The sequence below is a fragment of the Scylla paramamosain genome, chromosome 33, assembly GCF_035594125.1.
Source record: "Scylla paramamosain isolate STU-SP2022 chromosome 33, ASM3559412v1, whole genome shotgun sequence".
NCBI lineage: Eukaryota > Metazoa > Arthropoda > Malacostraca > Decapoda > Portunidae > Scylla > Scylla paramamosain.
In genome coordinates this window covers 1063855-1086790 of record NC_087183.1, presented here as the reverse complement: position 1 = coordinate 1086790, position 22936 = coordinate 1063855, and the positions used below count along the sequence as shown (strand labels likewise).

Here is a 22936-nt window from a genome sequence, read left to right as displayed (position 1 = left end):
TCCATGCCAGACACTATCACCTCTGTTATGCGCTCAGCACACAAAGACAGGTCTCTGACTTGGATGCAGTAGTCATTCCAAGGAAAATCAGCAAAATACCTCCTCAGGTCCCCCCAACTGGCAGAGGCAAAACGCCAAAGGCACCTTCGCTTAGGGGGATCCTGAGGAGGGATTGGAGTGATAGGACAAGATAAAGATATGAGATTGTGATCAGAGAAGCCCAACGGAGAAGAAAGGGTGACAGCATAAGCAGAAGGATTAGAGGTCAGGAAAAAGACAAGAATGTTGTGCGTATCTCCAAGACGGTCAGGAATGCGAGTAGGGTGTTGCACCAATTGCTCTAGGTCATGGAGGATAGCAAAGTTGTAGGCTAGTTCACCAGGATGGTCAGTGAAAGGAGAGGAAAGCCAAAGCTGGTGGTGAACATTGAAATCTCCAAGAATGGAGATCTCTGCAAAAGGGAAGAGGGTCAGAATGTGCTCCACTTTGGAAGTTAAGTAGTCAAAGAATTTCTTATAGTCAGAGGAGTTAGGAGAGAGGTATACAGCACAGATAAATTTAGTATGAGAGTGACTCTGTAGTCGTAGCCAGATGGTTGGAAACTCGGAAGATTCAAGAGCGTGGGCACGAGAGCTAGTTAAGTCATTGCGCACATAAACGCAGCATCCAGCTTTGGATCGAAAATGAGGATAGAGAAAGTAGGAGGAAACAGAAAAGGGGCCTCAGACACCTGAGTTTCAGTGAGGAAAAGAAGATGAGGTTTAGAAGAGGAGAGGTGGTGTTCTACAGATTGAAAATTAGATCTTAGACCACGAATGTTGCAGAAGTTAATGAAGAAAAAGTTGAGGGGGGTGTCAAGACACTTAGGGTCGTCGACAGAAAGGCAGTCCGACCTGGGGACATTTATGGTCCCCTCCCCAGATGGGGACTCCGAGGCTGGTGTAGGAGTTGCCATGATAATTTTTAAAATTTTAGAGTGAAGGGTGTGTGTGTTATTAGGTGCTTGTAGTTTTGTGTGGAGGAAGAGAGTTGTCTTTAGAGGGCAGGCTGTGACTGCCCCTTGTGTTGTGAGACACAAAGGGAAACATTCAGTGAGGTCACAGCTGGGTTTAATGATAAGTTCACAGCACCCCCTGAACAGTGCTTTAGATCTCACTGGGAGTAATTATCGTTTCGGCAGGTGTCTACATAAAAAACAAACCTTATATGAAAAGAAAGCAATAGAATATGAAGGCAAAGTGGAAGAGTTAAACGTAAAACAGGAAAATTGGAAGAAAGAACAAGAGAAAGAAAAGATAGATTTTAGGAAAATTGTGGAGGAACAAACAAAGGCAAACAACAAAAAGCTAACAGAAAAAGTTGTTCAAGTTATAAAACAAAGAAAACTTGGTGAGAGAAACTGAGGATAAGAAAAAACTGTCGTGGTATTCGGTCTGAAGGAAGAGTATACACCTCAGTGGACTGAAAGAGAAAAGAAGGAAAAGACATGTGTGGAAAAATTAGTGGGGACATTACAAGAAGAAAAAGAGCTAACTGGAGAGATCGAAGAAATTAAAAGAGGAGAAACCGGACATCATGGGAATTGTTGAAATTAAATTGGCAAGTGAAGGGATATATTAAATATTGGTGAAGGAAAATACAACCTCTGGATGAGAAATAGAAAAAATAAACAGGGAGGAGGTGTGATGCTTCTAATTAGGAAGGATTTATTAGTGGAATCTGTCACATATGGGGTGGAGGAGGCAGAAGTATTGAAAATAAACTTGACAGAATATTGTAAGATACTGTAACATTGTGGTGACTTATGTTCCCCCCTATTCCAACTCTTGGAGAGAGGATGAATATAACAAAATGCTTGAGGACACAAGGACACAAGGAGTTATTTGAGGAAAATGACGATATAGTCCTGATGGGGGACTTTAACTGTAAAGAGATATCTTGGGAGAATTGGACCACGGAAGGCAGTGAGCCATCATGGGGGAACAAGCTACTAGACCTGGCTATTGAAAATGTCCTGACACAATGGGTTACAGATGACACAAGATTTAGATGAAATGAAGCACCTTCAAGGCCCAATCTAATTTCCACCTAGAAACAAGAAATAGTAGAAGACCTTAAATACATAAACCCAATAGGAAAAAGTGATCATGAGCTGATTCAGTTCACAGCTATGGATAATAAGCTCAGTATAAGAAAAGAGGACCACAGAAGAGAATGGCTAAACTACAGCAAGACTAACTTAGGACAACTTAGGAAGTATTTCAGTGAAGTGAATTGGAACATGGTTATTCAAAAGGAGGACATAGAGGAAAAGTGGACAGCTTTCCTGGACATTTATAATAAGGGAGTAGAGAAATGGGTACCCAAAAGATCAACAGAGAACCTTTTCAAAAAGGATTGGTACAACAGGAGATGTGCAACAGCTAGACTGGAGAGAGAAAAAGCATGGAACAAGTGGAAGAAAAACAGGAGACTGGACCTGTGGAACAATTATATAAGGAAGAGGAACGAATTTCTTAAAACTCGCAGAGATGAGCAGAAAAATTTTGAAAAGAATGTTGTGGAGAAATGTAAAGACCAGCCAAAATTATTTTATAAATTCATTAATGGAAAATTAAAGAGTAAAGATGAAAAAAGCACTTTAGAAGCTGGAGAAGAGATAGTGGATAACCCAGAAGAGGTAGCTGAAGTGTTTAACAGATACTTCCACTCTGTGTCTACTAAGGAAAATGATTTCAGAGATGAGAGGACAGCATTAGAAAAAGGGACCGACCTAAAGGAGATTAAAACATCAGTAGATGAAGTAAAGAATATGTTGGAAGACCTGGATGTAAGGAAAGCAATGGGTCCTGATGGTGTCTCCAGTTGGATTTTAAAAGAGCATAGCTCACAATTAGTCTCAGTGTTGCACAATATAATTAGCACCCCCCTGGTAAAAGGTAGAGTACCCATAGACTGGAAATGGGCAGATATTACCCCAATCCACAAGACTGGAAGTAAAGAAGATCCATTAAATTATAGACCTGTATCACTCACAAGTGTGGTGGCAAAGATTTGTGAAAAGATTATCAAGAACAGATGGGTGAAATACCTAGAAGACAACAAGGTGATAACAGAGAAACAGTTTGGTTTCAGAAAAGGGAGATCTTATGTCACAAATTTGATATATTTCTACTCAAGAGTAATAGATATAGTGCCAGAGAGAGATGGATGGGCCAACTGCATATACTTAGATCTGAGAAAAGCATTCAATAAAGTTCCACACAGAAGACTAATATGGAAATTGGAAAAAACTGGAGGACTCAGTGGATCACTGTTAAAGTGGATGACTGACTTTTTGACAAACAGAGAAATGAGGACAGTAATTAAAGGCAGCAGGTCGAACTGGAGAACAGTAACGAGTGGCTATTTTGTTCACAGTTTATGTAAACGAAGTGACAGAAGGTGTAGAAAGTTACATGAACATTTCCACTCATGATGCTAAGATTATGAGGAAAGTAACAAATAAAGAGGATTGCAATGCTTTAAATCAAGACTTAATTAAGATTAATGAAGGGTTAATGAGGTGGAACATGGAGTTTAATGCTAAAAAATGTAGTGTGATGAGGTTTGGAAAAAGTGTGAAAAGACCAGTTGGCAACTATTACTTAGGGAATGAGGAAATCTCTATAAGATCAGAAGAAAAAGACCTAGGAGTAATTATTACTGATAATTTATCATTTTGGAAGCACATAAACAAAAATTATAGGAGAAACATATAAACTGCTGAAAAACATCAAGATAGCATTCTCCTATATTGATGAAGATATGATAAAAAACTGATAACAACGATGATACGTCTGAGATTGGAGTACACAGCATCAGTGTGGTCGAAGTTTGAAAAAGGATACAAGAAAGTTAGAAAGAATCCAGAGCTACAACTAAAATCTTTGCAAGCTTAAGAGAGTATAGTTATGAGGAAAGGTTGAAGAGGTTGGGCCTGACTACACTAGAAAAAAAGAGGGAAAGAGGTGATTTGATAGCTATATATATAGAATACTGGAAAGAATGGAAAAGTCGGACAGAGAAGACCTCTTGATACCAGATACTAGAGACACAAGAGGACATGGAAGGAGACTGAATAGGAGTGTTTGCAGAAGAGACATCAAGAAACATAGCTTCCCACACAGAAGTATAACAGTGTGGAATGAACTTAAGGATGAGACTGTATGTGCAAAGACAATTCATAAATTTAAAGAAAATCTAGATAAAAGTCGATATGGAGACGGGACGGCACAAGCCTAGTGTGGATCTTGTCCTGTATTTCACAACTAGGTAAATACAACTAGGTAAACACACACACACACACACACACACACACACACACACACACACACACACACACACACACACACACAAGAACTGAATGAATACAGAGATGGGATAAGGAATGTAGCCCAGCCCCTGTTTATCACAAGTAGAAAAACAAAGGTGAGAGAGGCAAGAAATGTACATAAACTGATGGATGAATAAAGGAGGAGACAGAACCAGAGGTGTGTAGCTTAGTCCCTGTATACTACAGCTACACACACACCTCTGTATCCAGCACAGTAAAGGACAGCTGCATTTCAAACACTGTGTACTGCACCACACTGCTGGACACACCACTCAGCACCAATGCACTGGATGGCTTGGCATACTCAGTCACTGCCAGGCTCTCCTTGATCTTCTCTGCCACCTCCTTCTCCTGCTGCTTGTAGAACAGCTTGGCATCCAGAATGACAACACTGCCTTCCTCCTCTGTGGCCTTTGGAGGGGCTTCCTTGGGTGGTGGCTCGATGGAGTCACTCACCTGAGGAAGAGAGGTGGGTATTGGAGGAACACACTACCTCTGTTAATGGTTCAGCTGATGACAAAGTGCAGGAGGACATGATTCAAGGCAGTAAAGGGGCAGAGAACAGTGTTATTTTATCAAAAGGAGTTACAGGAGTGAGAGATGACTCAAGGCAGTAAAGAGACAGAGTAGTGTTTGCCTTAAGAGGAAGCATTGGAGGAAGAGACAACATAAGATCACAAAGGAACAAAGAGCAGAGGTTCACTTTACCAAGAGAGAGAGGCACAGTTGCTGCATGATCCATCCTGGAATCTATTGACGGCCTTCTCCAGACTCTGCACCAGCTTCTTGTAGGGAATCACCTCCCCACCAATTGCTCCCTCCTCCTCCTCACCATTCAGGCTTGTAGTGTGAGCACTGGCCACTTCAGCCTAAGTAAATTTAAGTTGTATTCTTAAACATTTTGTTCTCTTTAGTAATTATTTTCAGATATAATGAATAGTAAGAATCTCATAGGCAACTTTCCCATTCATTTGGCACAGTCCTTGTTAAACTACCACTATCTATCTATCTATATACCAGGCTGGCAATCTCACACAGGATGGCCCACACAAAGCACCACACACTCCTGCACACATCACTGACACTCTTAGCTCCGTTGGCTCCTAGTGTAATGGGACAGTCTTGTGGACCACCCTGCTACATCCCAAGAGCTTAGGCACACCACAGCTGTCCACATACTTCCACAGCAAAGCCTCACAGCATAAACTGGTTTAATCCTGCCCTTTCATGGTGAGATCATTCCCTATCACAAGTGTCATAAAAATTACCTTGAAAACTCAGATAAATTCCATTAGATCTCCAATTAGTTGAAACTCCCAAACATTTGAGAATAAGTCTTGCATGTTGAGCTCCTACTAGTAAGGGAGACCAGGCAGCCCAGACAGCCACACCAAACACAGCCACACCCAACAGCCACAAACAACATGGTCACACATAACACACAGACCAACACTGCCATGCACAACACACAGATCCAACAAAGCCAGACTCAACACAGCCACACTGAACACAGCTGCACCCACCACAGTCAGACTCAACACAGACCAGACCCAACATGCATCCTCACTGTGCCCACCTCCAGCCTTCCCTGCTGTCTCTTGGAGAGCTCCTGCATAACACTGATGACCCTGATGTTGTTTGGGGATACCTCAAACAGGCTGGCCAGATTCAACACCAAGTTCTGCTCATAAAATTCATCTTCCTTCACCATGAGGCCACTGGTGAGGGTGATCATGGGTGTGGTCTTGATGTCAAGGATGCGGCCTTCACACAGCACCACATGGACCAACTTAGCACTGCGCTGGAAGAAGCTGGTCCCCATTGCCTGCAGGGGAGGGTCTGGGTGAGCTGGAGAGGTGGCGACAGAGACAGGCATGGCATAATAGTGTTTCCCTTGCCTAAAACTATCAGGGAGAGCTATGACAAAACTGACAGGGAGAGACATGACAAGACTGACAGGGAGGCCTGACAAAACTGACATGGAGAGACATGACAAGACTGAGAGGGAGGCATGACAAAACTGACATGGAGAGACATGACAAGACTGAGAGGGAGGCATGACAAAACTGACAGGGAGGCACAACAAAACTGACATGGGGACATGACAAAATTGAGAAAGGCATAACAAAACTGACAGTGAGAGGCATGACAAAACTAAACAGATAGGGAGGCATGACAAAACTGACAGGAAGAGACAAGGCTGAGTGGTTGTTCTGTTACCAGCAGGAAGAGACAAGGCAGAGCAGTTGGTCCTTTGCCCCAAACTGACAGGGCAAAGTACAGAGCTCCAGTGCCTCAAACAACACAAAACAACACACAGCCATTCCTTATATTCCCTACACAACACAACACACAGTCATTCCTTACATTCCAAACACAACACGACACAACACAACACAGCACACAGCCATCCCTTACATTGTCCAACATGGGAAGGAAAGCCTGAGGATGGGTGGGGTTCTCAGGCAACAGCTTGTAGCCGGCTGCAGAGGTGTTGAGGTTGGCTGGGGGAACAAAGACACCATCCACATAGGTGTCATAACGCTGAGGCTTTGGGAAGATGAGCAGGACAACGGCCTCAGAGGATGGACTGTGTGGCAGGTGCAGACGCAGCACCTGAAGATGTGATGTGAGTGGAGGGTCAGTGTGGTGAGGTTAGGTTAGAGATGCAGCTCCTGAAATAATAATTGATTGGGTTAAGTTAGATTAGGTTGGCTTAATGTTGGGTGAGATTGTGCTAGGTTGTGAGGTTAGGCTGGGTTAAATGATGTTAGGTTATGCATCAAAAAGATTGGTGTAAATTGCCTGCTGTTTATCTCCAATTACTATTATTATTATACCACTGAAAATTACTACAACTACTATTACCATAGCTACAATCACTGTCTACTATTACTACTACCACCATTACAACCACTACAACACCATTACAAGCACCACAGCAGTACCTGAAGGGGTGTGCTGGTCATGGCCATCTCATATGTCATCCCTGTTGCCACAACGGAGAAGAAGGTTGAGATTTGCTCCTGATACATGTAGCCAGCACACCAGCCTCTGTCCATCTGTCCATTGAGGAGGTCCACGTACCCACTAGGGCCTGGAGGAGGAGGAGGAGGAGGAGGCATTAGTAACACTCACAAAAAATCCCATGTGGAATTGACAATCTGGTAAATAGATTTATAAGGACAAGATAAAAAAAAAAAGTGGTTTGTGTTGGCAATGAGGGTGATGGGGGAGAGGCGCCGCACCTCAGCGTCTGTGTCCATGCTCTCAATGATCATGAGGCGGTGATGGAGTGAGAGGCACTTCCATGCTTGCCATGATGGAACCACAACACAGGAAGCATCATGGACAATGCCTGTGGGATAAGACAAAAGGAGAGTACGAGGAGTGGTAAGGGATCTCAAACAACAACAGGTCTTTAATTTTTTAACTGCCTGATTTGGGTGCAGTGTGTGTGTGTGTGTGTGTGTGTGTGTGTGTGTGTGTGTGTGTGTGTGTGTGTGTGTGTGTGTGTGTGTGTGTGTGTGTGTGTGTGTGTGTGTGTAAGTGTGTGTTGCAGAGCTGTGTGTATATCTGACACACACACACACACACACACACACACACAAACACACAAAGTTTGCAATGTAGGTACAAGCAGAAGAGGTAATTAGTGGGTCTTGGAGGTTGTCTGGAGATGAAGAATATAAAAATGTATGGATAAACAGGGATATGGATGAGATTGAAAGGTTGAAGCAAAAGGAGCTGATAGATGAGGCTAAACAAAAAGACAAGTTTTTCTGAAGAGTAAGAGACATGAGAATAAAGAAATGGTACATCAAACAGTATGTTATACTAATGTAAATGGATTAATGTCAACAAAGATGGAATTAAATGAGTTATTAAACAGAACCTCACCAGATGTTGCTGTATTATGTGAGACAAAATGGAAAAATGAATGGGGAACTCCTGACACTGGTAAATATGATTTATGGGTGAAAAACAGAAGTGACAAGGGAGGAGGGGGGAGTGATCATTCTGAAGTGTGTTGAAGTGGAGAGGGTAATAAAAAGTGAAGACAAGTCTGAAATTCTACAAGTGATGATTAGAAGTGGAAAAGAAAGGATAATGAATTATGTAGGAGTGTATGTGCCACCTGTGACCAATGCTTGGCAAAAAGAAGAGCACGAAGAGACGTTGGTAGATGTGTTAAAAGGTCTTGAAAAGATAGTGATGGAAAGTAGTGATATAGTTATTGTTGGTGATTTTAGTTGTAAGGAGATAAAGTGGGAAACACTGACAACTACTAGAAGTGAGACCTCATGGAGTAATAGACTGTTAACCTGAACAGTGGAAAACTTGATGACTCAGTGGGTAGACTGTGATATAAGATTTAGTGGAAGAGATAAACCATCAAGACTTGATTTAGTGTTTACCAAGGACATGGAAATTATTGAAACAATACACTATGATAGCCCTCTAGGTAAAAGTGATCACATGTTGATGGAATTTAATTTGAAAAATGAAAATGTAATTAATCACTGATGGAAATTATAAGGTAAGAAGATTTAAATATAGTAAAGATGATTTTGAAAAATTAAGAAAGTAGTTTGTTGCCATGGGCTGGAAAGACTTTGAAGATGTAGATGTTCCAGAAAATGAGATGAATTTATAAGGAAATATAATTCTGCTGTGGAGAAATTTGTACCTAAAGGAGGAGTGAGATGTAGAAAGGGTAAAGAATGGTTCAATACATAATGCAAAGAAACTACAAATTGTAAATCAAATGCTTGGAATAGATGGAAGAAGAGGAAAACTGAGAGCATATGGGAGGAATATACTGATGCTAGAAACAAGTACATTGAGATAATAAGAATGGAGAAAAGAAACTACAAAAGAGATATAATAGATAAGTGTATAAATGAACCCAAACAGGACATGGTGGATGTTATGAACAATAGTTTCAGATTGTTATTTACTGTGGAAGGGGAGTTTGATGCTGGAAGGGATAAGTTGGTGAGATATATACTGAGTGCAGTCCCAGTCAGTTATGAGGAAATATTAAAGATGATGGAAAAACTTGAAGTAATTAAAGCATCTGATCCAGATGGAGTACCAAACAAGATATTGAAGACCAGTGTCCTTGAATAGTGTTTTTTTTTTTTTTTTTATGTAGGAGGGACACTGGCCAAGGGCAACGAAAATCCAATAAAAAAAAAAAGCCCACCGAGATGCCAGTCCCAGAAAAGTAAAAAAATTGAAGGATAAGTGTCTTGAAACCTCCCTCTTGAAGGAATTCAATTCATAGGAAGGTGGAAATACAGAAGCAGACAGGGAGTTCCAGAGTTTACCAAAGAAAGGGATCAATAATTGAGTATAATGGTTAACTCTTGCATTAGAGAGGTGGACAGAATAGGGGTGAGAGAAAGAAGAGTCTTGTGCAGCAAGGCTGTGGAAGGAGGGGAAGCATGCAGTTAGCAAGATCAGAAGAGCAGTTAGCATGAAAATAGCGGTAGAAGACAGCTAGAGATGCAACATTGCGGCGATGAGAAAGGCTGAAGACAGTCAGTTAGAGGAGAGGAGTTGATGAGACGAAAACTTTTTTATTCCACCCTGTCTAGAAGAGCGGCATGAGTGGAACCTCCCCAGACATGTGAAGCATACTCCATACATGGACGGATAAGGCCCTTGTACAGAGTTAGCAGCTGGGGGATGAGAAAACTGGCAGAGACATCTCAGAACACCTAACTTCATAGAAGCTGTTTTAGCTAGAGATGAGATGTGAAGTTTCCAGTTCAGATTATAAGTAAAGGACAGACCAAGGATGTTCAGTGTAGAAGAGGGGGACAGATGAGTGTCACTAAAGAAGAGGAGATAGCTGTCTGGAAGGTAGTGTTGAGTTGATAGATGGAGGAATTGAGTTTTTGAGGCATTGAACAATACCAAGTTTGCTCTGCCCCAATCAGAAATTTTAGAAAGATCACAAGTCAGGCATTCTGTGGCTTCCCTGATTGAAATGTTTACCTCCTGAAGGGTTGGACGTCTATAAAAAGACATGGAAAAGTGCAGGATGGTATCATCAGCGTAGGAGTGGACAGGGTAGGAAATTTGGTTTACAAGGTCATTGATGAATAACAAGAAGAGAGTGGGTGACAGGACAGAACCCTGAGGAACACCACTGTTAATAGATTTAGGAGAAGAACAGTGACCGTCTACCACAGCAGCAATAGAACGGTCAGAAAGGAAACTTGAGAGAAAGATAGAAGCCATAGGGGGGTAATTTGGAAATCAAGACTTTGTGCCAGACTCTATCAGGAGCTTTTGATATGTCCAAGGCAACAGCAAAAGTTTCACCAAAATCTCTAAAAGAGGATGACCAAGACTCAGTAAGGAAAGCCAGAGGATCACCAGTAGAGCGGCTTTGACGGAACCCATACTGGCAATCAGATAGAAGTTTGTGAAGTGACAGATGTTTAAGTATCTTCCTGTTGAGGATAGATTAAAAAACTTTAGATAGGCAGGAAATTAAAGCAATAGGACAGTAGTTTGAGGGAGAACGGTCACCCTTTTTAGGAACAGGCTGAATGTAGGCAAACTTTCAGCAAGAAGGAAAGGTAGATGTTGACAGACAGTGCTGAAAGAGTTTGACTGGGCAAGGTGCAAGCACGGAGGCACAGTTTCAGAGAACAATAGGAGGGATCCCATCAGGTCCATAAGCCTTTCAAGGGTTTAGGCCAGCAAGGGCATGGAAAACATCATTGCGAAGAATTTTAATAGGTAGCATGAAGTAGTTAGAGGGTGGAGGAGAGGGAGGAACAAGCCCAGAATCGTTCAAGGTAGAGTTTTTAGCAAAGGTTTGAGCAAAGAGTTCAGCTTTAGAAATAGATGTGATGGTAGTGGTGCTATCTGGTTGAAATAAAGGAGGGAAAGAAGAAGAAGAAGCAAAGTTATTGAAGATATTTTTGGCTAGATGCCAGGAGATATTTTTGGCTAGATGTCAGAGTCATGAGGGTAGTTAGATCTTGAAAGATTTTGACACTTTCTATTAATGAAGGAGTTTTTGACTAGATGGAGAACAGACTTGGCATGGTTCCAGACAGAAATATAAAGTGCATGAGATTCTGGTGATGGAAGGCCTAAGTACCTTTTGTGGGCCACCTCTCTATCATGTATAGCACGAGAACAAGCTGTGTTCAACCAAGGTTTGGAAGGTTTAGTCCGAGAAAAAGAGAGAGGAATGTACGCCTCCATGCCAGACACTATCACCTCTGTTATGCATTCAGCACACAAAGACGGGTCTCTGACACAGAAGCAGTAGTCATTCCAAGGAGAATCAGCAAAATACCTCCTCAGGTCCCCCCAACTAGCAGAGGCAAAATGCCAGAGGCACCTTTGCTTAGGGGGATCCTAAGGAGGGATTGGAGTGATAGGACAAGATACAGATATGAGACTGTGATCGGAGGAGCTCAATGGAATAGAGAGGGCGACAGCATAAATAGAAGGATTAGAGGTCAGGAAGAAGTCAAGAATGTTGGGCATATCTCCAAGATGGTCAGAAATACAAGTAGGGTGTTGCACCAATTGCTCTAGGTCGTGGAGGATAGCAAAGTTGAAGGCTAGTTCACCAGGATGGTCAGTGAAGGGAGAGAAAAGCCAAAGCTGATGGTGAACACTGAAGTCTCCAAGAATGGAGATCTCTGCAAAAAGGGAAGAGTGTCAGAATGTGCTCCACTTTGGAAATTAAGTAGTCAAAGAATTTCTTATAGTCAGAGGAGTTAGGTGAGAAATGTACAGCACAGATAAATTTAGTTTGAGAGTGACTCTGTAGTCGTAGCCAGATAGTGGAAAACTCGGAAGATTCAAGAGCATGGACATGAGAGCAGGTTAAATTGTTGTGCACATAAATGCAACATCCAGCTTTGGATTGAAAATGAGGATAGAGAAAGTAGGAGGGAACAGAAAAAGAGCTACTGTCAGTTGCCTCAGGTACCTGAATTTCAGTGAGGAAAAGAAGATGAGGTTTAGAAGAGGAGAGGTGGTGTTCTACAGATTGAAAATTAGATCTTAGATCACAAATGTTGCAGAAGTAAATGAAGAAAAAATTGAGGGGGTGTCAAGATACTTAGGGTCGTCATCAGCAGAGCAGTCCAACCAGGGGACATTTGTGGTCCCCTCCCCAGATGAGGACTCCAAAGCTGGTGTAGGAGTTGCCATGAATTTTGAAATTTTGAGTGAAGGTTGTGTGTGTTATTAGGTGCTTGTAGTTTTGTGTGGAGGAAGAGAGTTGTCTTTATAGGGCAGGCTGTGACTGCCCCCTTGTGTTGTGAGACACAAAAGGAAAAGTTCAGTGAGATCACAGCTAGGTTTAATGATAAGTTCACAGTACCCCCTGATCCAGTGCTTTAGACCTCACTGGGAGTAATTATTGTTTTAGCAGGTGTCTACTGCCTCCTCCTGAAGGAAAATTATGTGAAAGAACAATAAAGGAAAGATGGATGGAACACTTGGAAAAAGATGAAGTTTTAGTAAATTGTCAATTTGGATTTAAAAGGGGAAGATCATGCTCCATAAACTTACTGTCCTTTCATTCAAGGATAGTTAATATTGTGCAGGAGAGAGACGGATGGGTGGATGGTGTCTACTTAGACTTGCAGAAAGCAAAGTACATCCCAAAGATTGCTAAGGAAGATTAAAAAATTATGGAAAATTTGGAGGAAGACAGCTGGAGTGAATGGAGGATTATCTGGATGATAGAGAGATGAGAACTGTAATACAAGACCAGAATTCATCTTGGCTAAAAGTAACTAGTGGTGTCCCACAGGGGTCAGTTTTAGGACCGATAAAGTTTGTAATATATGTGAACGACATAAATGAAGAAACAGATAGTTATATGAACTTATTTGCAGATGATGCTAAACTGATGAGAAGGATAGATAATGTAAATGATTTAAATAAGATAAATAGATGGAGTGAATCTTGGCAAATGGAATTCCATTTGAGTAAATGCAAAGTAATGGAGTTTGGTAAGAGTAAGAAAAGAATACAATATTATTATGATATGGATGGTGTGAAGTTAAAGAAGTCAAAAGAGGAAGTAGATTTGGGAGTAACAGTTACTGAAAATTTGACACATTGATAAAATTACTGGAGACAGTGAAATTGTTAAAAAGAATAAGAATGGCACTCATATTTGGAAGAAGAAATGATAAAAAGTTGTTGATTTCCATGATAAGACTAAGACTGGAATATGCAGCAGTGGTGTGGTCTCATCATACAAAGAGGAATATTATAAAATTAGAAAAAGCAAAAAGAGCAGTCACTAAGATGGTTTCAGAGTTGAGTAAATTGACCTATGAAGAGAGATTAAGAATGTTGGAAATTCCTACCCTTGAAAATAGGAGAGAGAGAGGAGATTTAATAAACATCTATAGAATGATAAATGGTATGGAAAATGTGAAGAAAGAAAGTTTTTATAAATTTAGACACACAGAGTACAAGGGGTCACAGCAAGAAGTTGAAGAGACTGTAGAAGAGACATTAAGAAGTATAGTTTTCCTCACTAAAATGAGAACAAATGGAATGAACTCAGTGAAGACGTTGTCAATGCCGAAACTGTCAGTGCTTTTAAAACCAAACTGATAGATATAGGGACAGGGTACTATGAGATTACTCCCCTCCCATACACCACAACTAGGTAAACACAACTAGGTAAATACACACACACACACACACACACACACACACACACACACACACACACATGGAAGTGAGAGAGAGAGAGAGAGAGAGAGAGAGAGAGAGAGAGAGAGAGAGAGAGAGAGAGAGAGAGAGAGAGAGAGAGAGAGAGAGAGAGAGAGAGAGAGAGAGAGAGAGAGAGAGAGAGAGAGAGAGAGAGAGAGAGAGAGAGAGTGTGGGCTCGCTCACTCTGAGTTGCCAAACATCATTTCAAGACATATGGGTGCAAAATACAGGCTGCCAAGATTAAAAAGAGCCTTCATATCATATGATGTAAGTCACAGTTACATGCTGTTCATCATATGATAAATGTTGCAGTTTATGGGTTAAGGACATTAACCTAACCTAACCAGACCTAAACCTTAATAGAAAAAATAAAGAGTCCAAGGTGTGGTTTGCAGACCTCCTCTTCCTCATCCTCAAAGGGTACTGGTGCCATCGATTGTTCAGCACTCAACTAATTTTGGCAAAACACTGTGCAATCTTAAGAACTGTATGCCTTGCTTATGGAACTGCATGATAAAATCCAAGTATTTAAATTTGTGTGCAGTGCACTCAGTTGCCATTGTGACACTGAGTACCCTTGTGGGTAACTAGCTGACACTGTGGCTGCAACATATACACATGGTGGCTGAAAATAAATGATGCATTGCCTGGAAGTAAGTGACATTTAACGACATTCTAATGTCATTAAAAGTACAGTTCTCATTTGCTGAACAAAAGAGATGCAAGAGAGCATGCATCATTACATACTGGAAACAAACATACGAACACATGCATCACATTATATCTCTCCAAGTAAACCCTGTCAGCATGGACTTACAATTTGTGACGCAGTGTACGATGGATCACGTCACTAATGTAACTGTGAGTGACCCTAAAACAACCCTCACACCCATATTGTACAGTATGTATTCATCACCAATATCCACATAATTTAGCTGCTTCATGAGGAGCTGCTATAGCTAAGATTATTCAATGTCACTATCTCCTTTTGAAAAAGCATAATATTTTGAGCAGTAAAAAAATTTATCTCAGTCTGAAAAATTATCATGATCAATATATTTACCAAGAAGTGGCCCCAAAAAACAGGTATACACTGTCACTCTATTGCAGTGTCTTGCATTGGCTAATGATCATAGGGATCTTCCTGGGGAGGGAGTGGGAAGATGGCTAATGTGGGAAAGGAAGGGGTAAAAGAGAGGGCTGAGGCTCACCTGCGCTGATGTTGCTTGGTCAACTTCACATAAGGGTCATTTAGCTGTCTCGTCAACCAGTCCTGTGAGCTTTTACTTTTTCCTCTAAGATTTTTAGGCACAGTCTTGTAAGCAGCACATGATGTACAAGAGTAACAGCTGCCCTGTACAGTGGCAGTGTGTCTTGAAGCCATCACTCCCACTATCCTGTTGTGTTCTTGTTCTTGTTGGGGATTTGAGGGGCTGTGCAGGCTGTGGTGCCACAACCTCTAGAGGCCTGGAGGTACTGGCAGCAGGCAAGTTATCCAGTTATATTCTGGTGAGCTGCTGGAGGAAGACCCTGGTATGGTTAAGTGTCTTGAAGGCCAAGCTGGGGTCTTGGAAACCACCCAAGAGGTCTGCTAGTGATGGCCTGTGGATGTGGAGTAATAACACTGAGTGGAGAAGAGCAGTGTGGTGGGAGAGGTGGTGAGAAGGACTGGGTGGGAACTGGCTCCAGAATGCATGTTGCAAATGTTTAAAATATGTATGCAATCATTAACATTATTTTGGAAGTCTTGCAAATGATATCTACGAATGAACAAAATATTGTTTTTGATGGCATAAAACGCACCTTTTTTCTCCCCCAAAAATGTCTCAGAAAATGAGCCTGCATCTTATAAGACCAAGGTTCAGCTTTGGGACAGTGGCCAGTGGTAAGTCTGTGGCAACAGTGGCCCTTAGATCAAATCCCAAAACATCTTCACATACATAAACAAAGTGATGATCAATTCTATACCACAAAAACAACTCTTTTTTACAAGATAACAATGCATAACAGGTCATACTTACTAGTAATTCACATAAAATAACACCAGTCAGGAAGAAATTAGGTGATGACTCTTACATTTCATGTACCAAAACAAACTTGCAGTTGGTTGTAAACCAAACCTGGTGACAACTGCAGGATTCACTGCGCTTCTTAGTATGGTGCCATTATTCCTTGAGGTAAGACACACCTCCATACAACTGGAATTGTACCTATCTTTTAAGATTCTTACCTTGCATACATGTTCAACAAAACTTGAAGCTAATGAGAAACTATTGCATTCTTAAAAAATAGCTTACTACCTAACAAAATAAATGATTTTATAAGTGAAGAGAGTGTCATGAAGTAGGGCGACTTATGGTGATGGTTTGTACTGAATATTTCAAATAAAAATACATTGTAGAGAATAAGGTGAATCTGTTTTCACACATCCTTATGCTTTGAAAATGTACTAAAATATACAACTAGGATCATGTGTAGAATGATGATAAAAAAATGTGATGTACAAACTTTATTACAATCTGGCCTCTGACAATGTCACTGTCTATGCTACATTTGTTTACATCTCACAGCAGGATTAGTCTAAGTACTGGTGTTGGTAGGTCCTAGCAAATATTAAGGTTTTTTAAATGTAAAATATTGAGATCTAATAAGGATCTGAATACATAATTATAAGAGGGCTTCAAATGTCAGGTGAAACCCTTCACTTCATATTCAGAGCTTAAACCTGTTTACTTACCTTTTTTTTTTTATGCCTGCCCAAACTGAGGTGCGTCTTATTGAGTCCATGTGTCTTATAAGCCATTAATTATGGTATAATGAAATACGAATAAGTGTCTGCATCCAGCATTTGAAGAAACTGCATAAACAATATGAAAATATTTCATTCATGCTGGCTAATATTAGGCACTGATTTAGTGTTGTCATAAGCTCAATAGTTTTTTGTACTCCAATTGGTATATATATATATATATATATATATATATATATATATATATATATATATATATATATATATATATATATATATATATATATATATATATTTACGCAAGCCCAGTGACACATCATAAAGAGTTAAGACTGCTAAACAGAGAGGGAAACCTGTGACCATAGTCCTCATGAGTAAATAAAAAAAAACTTATGTCCGTAGATATGCAAAATAACTTGTTTGCTGATTGTACTACATGTAGCCCTTCATCTCTCAAATTATAATGCAATATTTTTCAGGCACCAAAGATTTTTCAAGGGGAGTGCATTAATGATGCATATATCGAGTTTGTCTAAATCTGAAATGTTTGAGGTGCATTTATCACATTTAAACCTAGTCAATTTCACATAAAGCAATGGCAATCAAGTGGAATAGAGAAGCTCCAGTGGGAAATTATATGAAACAGACATTTTCTGATGTTGCTGTATCATATGCTTAATTGCCATACTTTTAAACCTTCTGCCAATGCTGGTGATCACCTGGCCAAACTGCACCAGACAATCAAGATAGTGGGGAAGTCCTTACTTTAAAAAAAATCCAAAGTTCACCAAGGTTGTCAATCAGCGGGGTGGGCAAGCATGAGTGGTCACCAATGCTTACATCTCATATTCCTGCCCAACTCAGCACATCACTGACAGAAAAAAATGTATGAGAAACACGAATTTGTTTACATCTGCTGCAGTCACCATGGCAACCAGCAAAGAAGTGACGGTTTGTTGGGCTACTCCTTTATCATTTTTTGATAAGGAAATCCTCATTAACATGGTAAAAGAGCATATTAATGTAATAAATAACAAGAACACAAAGTTTTATACAGTAAACAAGAAGGCAATGGAGTGGCTAAGAAGTTTTGTGATGAGTGGGCATCACAAGACTCACCAGCACGTGAGGAAAATGTGAAAAAACATCAGAAATGGATGTGAAACATTGTTTGACATTGTTTATGATGTTATATAATGCATGGCAATATGAACTGGGTGACATTGATGTGTGTGTGTGTGTGTGTGTGTGTGTGTGTGTGTGTGTGTGTGTGTGTGTGTGTGTGTGTGTGTGTGTGTGTGTGTGTGTATTTACCTAGTTGTATTGTACAGGGCACGAGCCAAAGTTCATTTTGTCCTGTCTCCATAACCATGCTTATTCAGTTTCTCTTTAAACATGTGTACACCGTTTGCCAAAACCACTTCTTTCTTCGAATCATTCCAGATTTCAAGAGTTCGATACGGGAAACTATTTTTTGATGTAGCTCAAACATCCACTCTTTATTTTATTCTCAAACAGATGAGAAACACTGTTTATGAAGTTGTATTATGTATGACGCGAATAGGGTGATGTTGGTATCTGTGTGTGTGTGTGTGTGTGTGTGTGTGTGTGTGTGTGTGTGTGTGTGTGTGTGTGTGTGTGTGTGTGTGTGTGTGTGTGTGTGTGTGTGTGTGTGTGTGTGTGTGTGTGTGCGTGTGCATTGTACAGGGCACAAGCCAAAGTTTATTTTGTCCTGTCTCCATAACCATATTTATCCAGTTTCTCTTTAAACATGTGTACACTGTTTGCCACAACCACCTCTTCCTTCAAATCATTCCAGATTTCAACAGTTTGATACAGGAAGCTGCATTTCTTGGTGCCGCTCAAACATCCACTCTTCTTTATTTTCTTCCCATGTCCCCTCGCCCATCTCTCTCCCTCCTCCATCTGTGATAGCAAGTCAATTCGGTCTATTCTTCCTATATTGTTTACTAATTTGTACATTGTTATCAGGTCTCCTCTTACTCTTCTCTCTTGTAGCATTGGTAATCCCATCTCTTCAAGTCTTTCTTCATAGCTTAAGTCTTTCAGTTCTGGTACCATCTTTGTTGCTATCCTCTGTATTCTTTCCAGTTTCTGTATATCTTTTTTTCCTATTTGGAGCCCAAACTAACGCTGCGTGCTCCAATTTAGGTTATATCATTCTTGTTATAATTTTCTTCATTACTTCTCTATCTAAATAGTTAAATGCCACCCTAATGTCTGTTAAAAGGCTGTATGTAGAGCCAAATATTATGTTTATGTGCCTTCTTTTTCTTCATGAATTTTTTGTTATTATTTCTCTTCCCATTTTGTAATTCAATGAAGATATCTTTTTACTTTTTCCTATTTCCAACACATGGCATTTTCTGGCATTGAATTCTAGTTTCCATCTTTGGCTCTATGTATGTATCTTGTCAATATCCTTTTGTAACTCCTTGCAGTCATTTTCATCCTTTACTATTTTCATTATTTTTGCATCATCAGCAAAAAGGTTTATATAACTATTTAGATCCTCTGTCATATCATTTACATATATTTGAAACATAATAGGTGCCAACACAGATCCTTGTGGTACCTCACTTGTCACTTTGCGCCAACTTGAATTAGCGTCTCTGATTACTGTTCTCAATTCCTTCCCTTGTCAATAATCTTCTGTCTATCTCAACATTGCTCCCTTTAGCCCTCCTTCATTCTCTGACTTCCACATAAGACTTTTGTGTGGAACTTTATCAAATGCTTTTTTAGAGATCCAGGTGTACTGCACAAACCCATCCATCCCTCTCTTGCACTCCATCTATTACTCTTGTATAGAAGCTCAGTAGATTTGTGACACAGGATATCCCTTTTCTGAATCCAAATTGCTTTTCTGTAATTATCTTTTCATCTTCTAAATACTGCACCCATCTGTCTTTAATCACTATTTCACAAAGCTTGCTTACAATACTTGTTAGTGACACTAGTCTGTAATTCAATGGTTCCATTTAACTTCCCTGTTTGTATATTGGGACTTTGTTAGCTCTTTTCCATTCCCTTGGTACTTTTCCTTCTCTCAACAAGCTGTTAATTATATCCCATATGGATTTTTCCATTTGTTCTCTGCATTCTTTTAATATCCATCCATTTACTTGATCTGGTCCCACAGCTTTTCTAACATCCAGCTCTTCAGCAGTTTCTTGATTTGTTGTCTCTTTACTTGTATTTCCTGTATTCCCTCATTCTGTGATACCACTTTCAGTGCCACAAAATCAGTTTCCTTTGTAAATGTGGACTGAAAACTCTCATTCATTAGTTCACTCATCTCCTCAGTAGTTTCATAAATTCTTCCTTCTCTTCTTAACTTGTTTATGTCATCCCTATGTTTCATTTTCCTGTTTATGTATCTGTAGAAGAGTTTGGGCTCTTCCTTGCATTTTCTTATTATCTCACTTTCAAAATTTCTTTCTTCTTCTTTTCTTATTATACCATATTCATTCCTTGCCTTTCTGTATTCTTCCCTAGTATTTGTGTTCAGTTGTCTCATCATTTCCTCCAAGCCCTGTCCTTTTTCCTTTTTGCTTCTACTCACCTGCCATTATACCATTCATGCTTCCAAATTTACACTTTATAACTTGGCACAAACTGTTGCACCCCCTCTCTATACTTACTCAAAAATATCTCATTTTTCTTGCACTACTTTACCTTTAAATAGTTCTTCCCAGTTAATTTCTCCATAAAATTTATTAAGTTCTGCAAAGTTTGCCTAAGAATAGTTCTGTCTCCCATTTCAAAATTGTTCATTCCTGTGCAACACTTTTTCCTCCTGTGGCATTATTTCTATTGTCACATGATCACTTCTTCCCAGTGGACTCAGACAATGTATACTTGGTCTACTTTCTAGGATTTTTTGTAAACACTAAGTCCAACTGTGATGGTTCTTCTTCTTTGTATCTTGTAAGTTCGTTCACCCACTGTCTCATTGTATTCACCATCATGGTAAGCATGGTATGCTGGTGATATCACCATGCACTTTTTCACATCTTTTCGTAGACGTCCAACCCTTCAGGAAGAAAACAGTTCATGCAGGGAAGCCACACAACGCCTGACTTCTGATCTCTCAAAAATTTCTGATCGGAGTAAAGCAAACTTGGTATTGTTCAATGCCTCAAAAACTCAATTCCTCCATCTATCAACTCAACACAACCTTCCAGACAACTATCCCCTCTTCTTCAATGACACTCAACTGTCCCCCTCTTCTACACTGAACATCTTTACTTATATTCTGAACTGGAAACTTCACATCTCATCTCTAGCTAAAACATCTTCTATGAAGTTAGGTGTTCTGAGACATCTCCATTATTTTTTCTCACCCTTCCAGCTACTAACTCTGTACAGGAGCCTTATCTGTCTATGTATGGAGTATGATTCACATGTCTGGGGGATTCCACTCATACCAGTCTTCTAGACAGGATGGAATCAAAAGCTTTTCATCTCATCAACTCTCTTCTGTCTTCAGCCTCTTTCTCATTGCTGCAATGTTGCATCTCTAGCTGTCTTCTACCACTATTTTCATGCTAACTGCTCTTCTGATCTTGCTAACTGCACGTCTCCCCTCCTCCCATGGCCTCACTGCACAAGACTTGTTTCTCTCACCCCTGTTCTGTCCACCTCTCTAATGCAAGAGTTAACCAGTATTCTCAGTCAGTCACTCATCCCTTTCTCTGGTAAACTCTGGAACTCCCTGCCTGCTACTGTATTTCCACCTTCCTATGATTTGAACTCTTTCAAGAGGGAGGTTTCAAAACATATATCCTTCAATTCTTGACTACTACTTCTGACCCAATCCAGGTCTGATATCACAGTGAGCTTTTTTTTTATTGGATTTTTGTTTCCCTTTGCCAGTGTCCCTCCTACATAAAAAAAATAAATGAGTAAATATATATGAAAAATAAGTTCACTCCATGACCCAACATTTTCTTTCACTTCCATCTTCTGCCAGTTCATTCCTTTAGTGTTGAAGCTGCCTACTAAAAACACTTTGTTACTTTTCCTTATCATTTCCTGTGCTATTTCTTGTTTTTAGTTGTATAGTTTTATATCCATCAGTCTCCCATGCATTAGTTTTTGGTGGTATGTACATCACAGTAACTTTCCTTTTTTTCATTTCATTTGATCTTAATCACAACACTCAAAGTCTCTTAGTATAATTTCCATTAAATAAACCACATCTGGTTTATTGTTCTTTAGATAGCCTTTAAGTTCCATTTGGCTCAACACCAAACCATCTACATTAGTATACATAATCTTTAAACTTCTGCTTGGTGTGGTATCTTTGTGGCACCATTTCCTCACTTTCATGTCCACAACTTTCCAAGCAAATCTCCTCGCTTGTTCTTGTGTTCTCTCCTCATTTTTTGACTGGGCCTCTACTCTACTACTTTCCTCTACTTTACTCTTTCAGTTTACTTCTCTCTCCTTTATTCATATTTATTCATTCCTTCTACTTTTGCCAATTTTCTTGTTCTTTGCAAGACATATTTCACTGCTGTTTGTGCCATGAATCTTATTTTCATTGGTCTTGTTCCATTTTCATTGTATTTTCCAATCCTGTAAACCTCTTCAATTTGTTCAACTATCTCCTCTCCTTCCTCCACCACTTCTGCTATAATTTCCTTAGTCTTTTTTGCCTCTCCTTTCTCTCTAGCTATTTTCATTAGTAAGTTCTTCTCCTTGACCCCAAATACCACCACAAACATCTTTCTCTGTACGATGTCTCTCACAAGATTACTTTTTTTCCTTTATTATTTTAATCAATTGCTTTTCCATGTCTTTATTGTGTTCCTGTTGCTGTTGCCTTATGATCTTATCTATATTCACCTTTTGTTGTTGTTCTCTCTCTTCTTTCCAACTTTTGACTTCTGCTGTCACTGACTCTTTCACTTTCCCAACCTTAATCTCTCTCTCTCTCTCTCTCTCTCTCTCTCTCTCTCTCTCTCTCTCTCTCTCTCTCTCTCTCTCTTGTAAAGCTTTCTTTAACTCCTCATTCTCTTCCTTGAGTTTCTTGATTTCTTTATAGTACTTCTTGTTTAAGT

The 22936-nt window shown here is 40.0% G+C and overlaps 1 protein-coding gene across 31 annotated transcripts in view; it reads right to left on the bottom strand.

Moving 5' to 3' along the window:
* The window catches only part of LOC135089522 (uncharacterized), a 39689-nt gene extending 17980 nt beyond the window's left edge, over positions 1-21709 (bottom strand). For 26 of the 31 annotated variants that reach the window (XM_063985123.1, XM_063985121.1, XM_063985128.1 and 23 more), the window contains exons 1-2: positions 5084-5240; positions 4574-4831 (exon numbers count right to left, since the gene is read on the bottom strand). In XM_063985123.1, coding sequence (XP_063841193.1) covers positions 4574-4831; positions 5084-5110 — 285 coding nt within the window. In that variant the 5' untranslated portion in view covers positions 5111-5240. The other 5 variants (XM_063985151.1, XM_063985152.1, XM_063985153.1 and 2 more) reach the window with 5 other exon arrangements.
* Positions 21710-22936: the final 1227 nt, after the last annotated feature.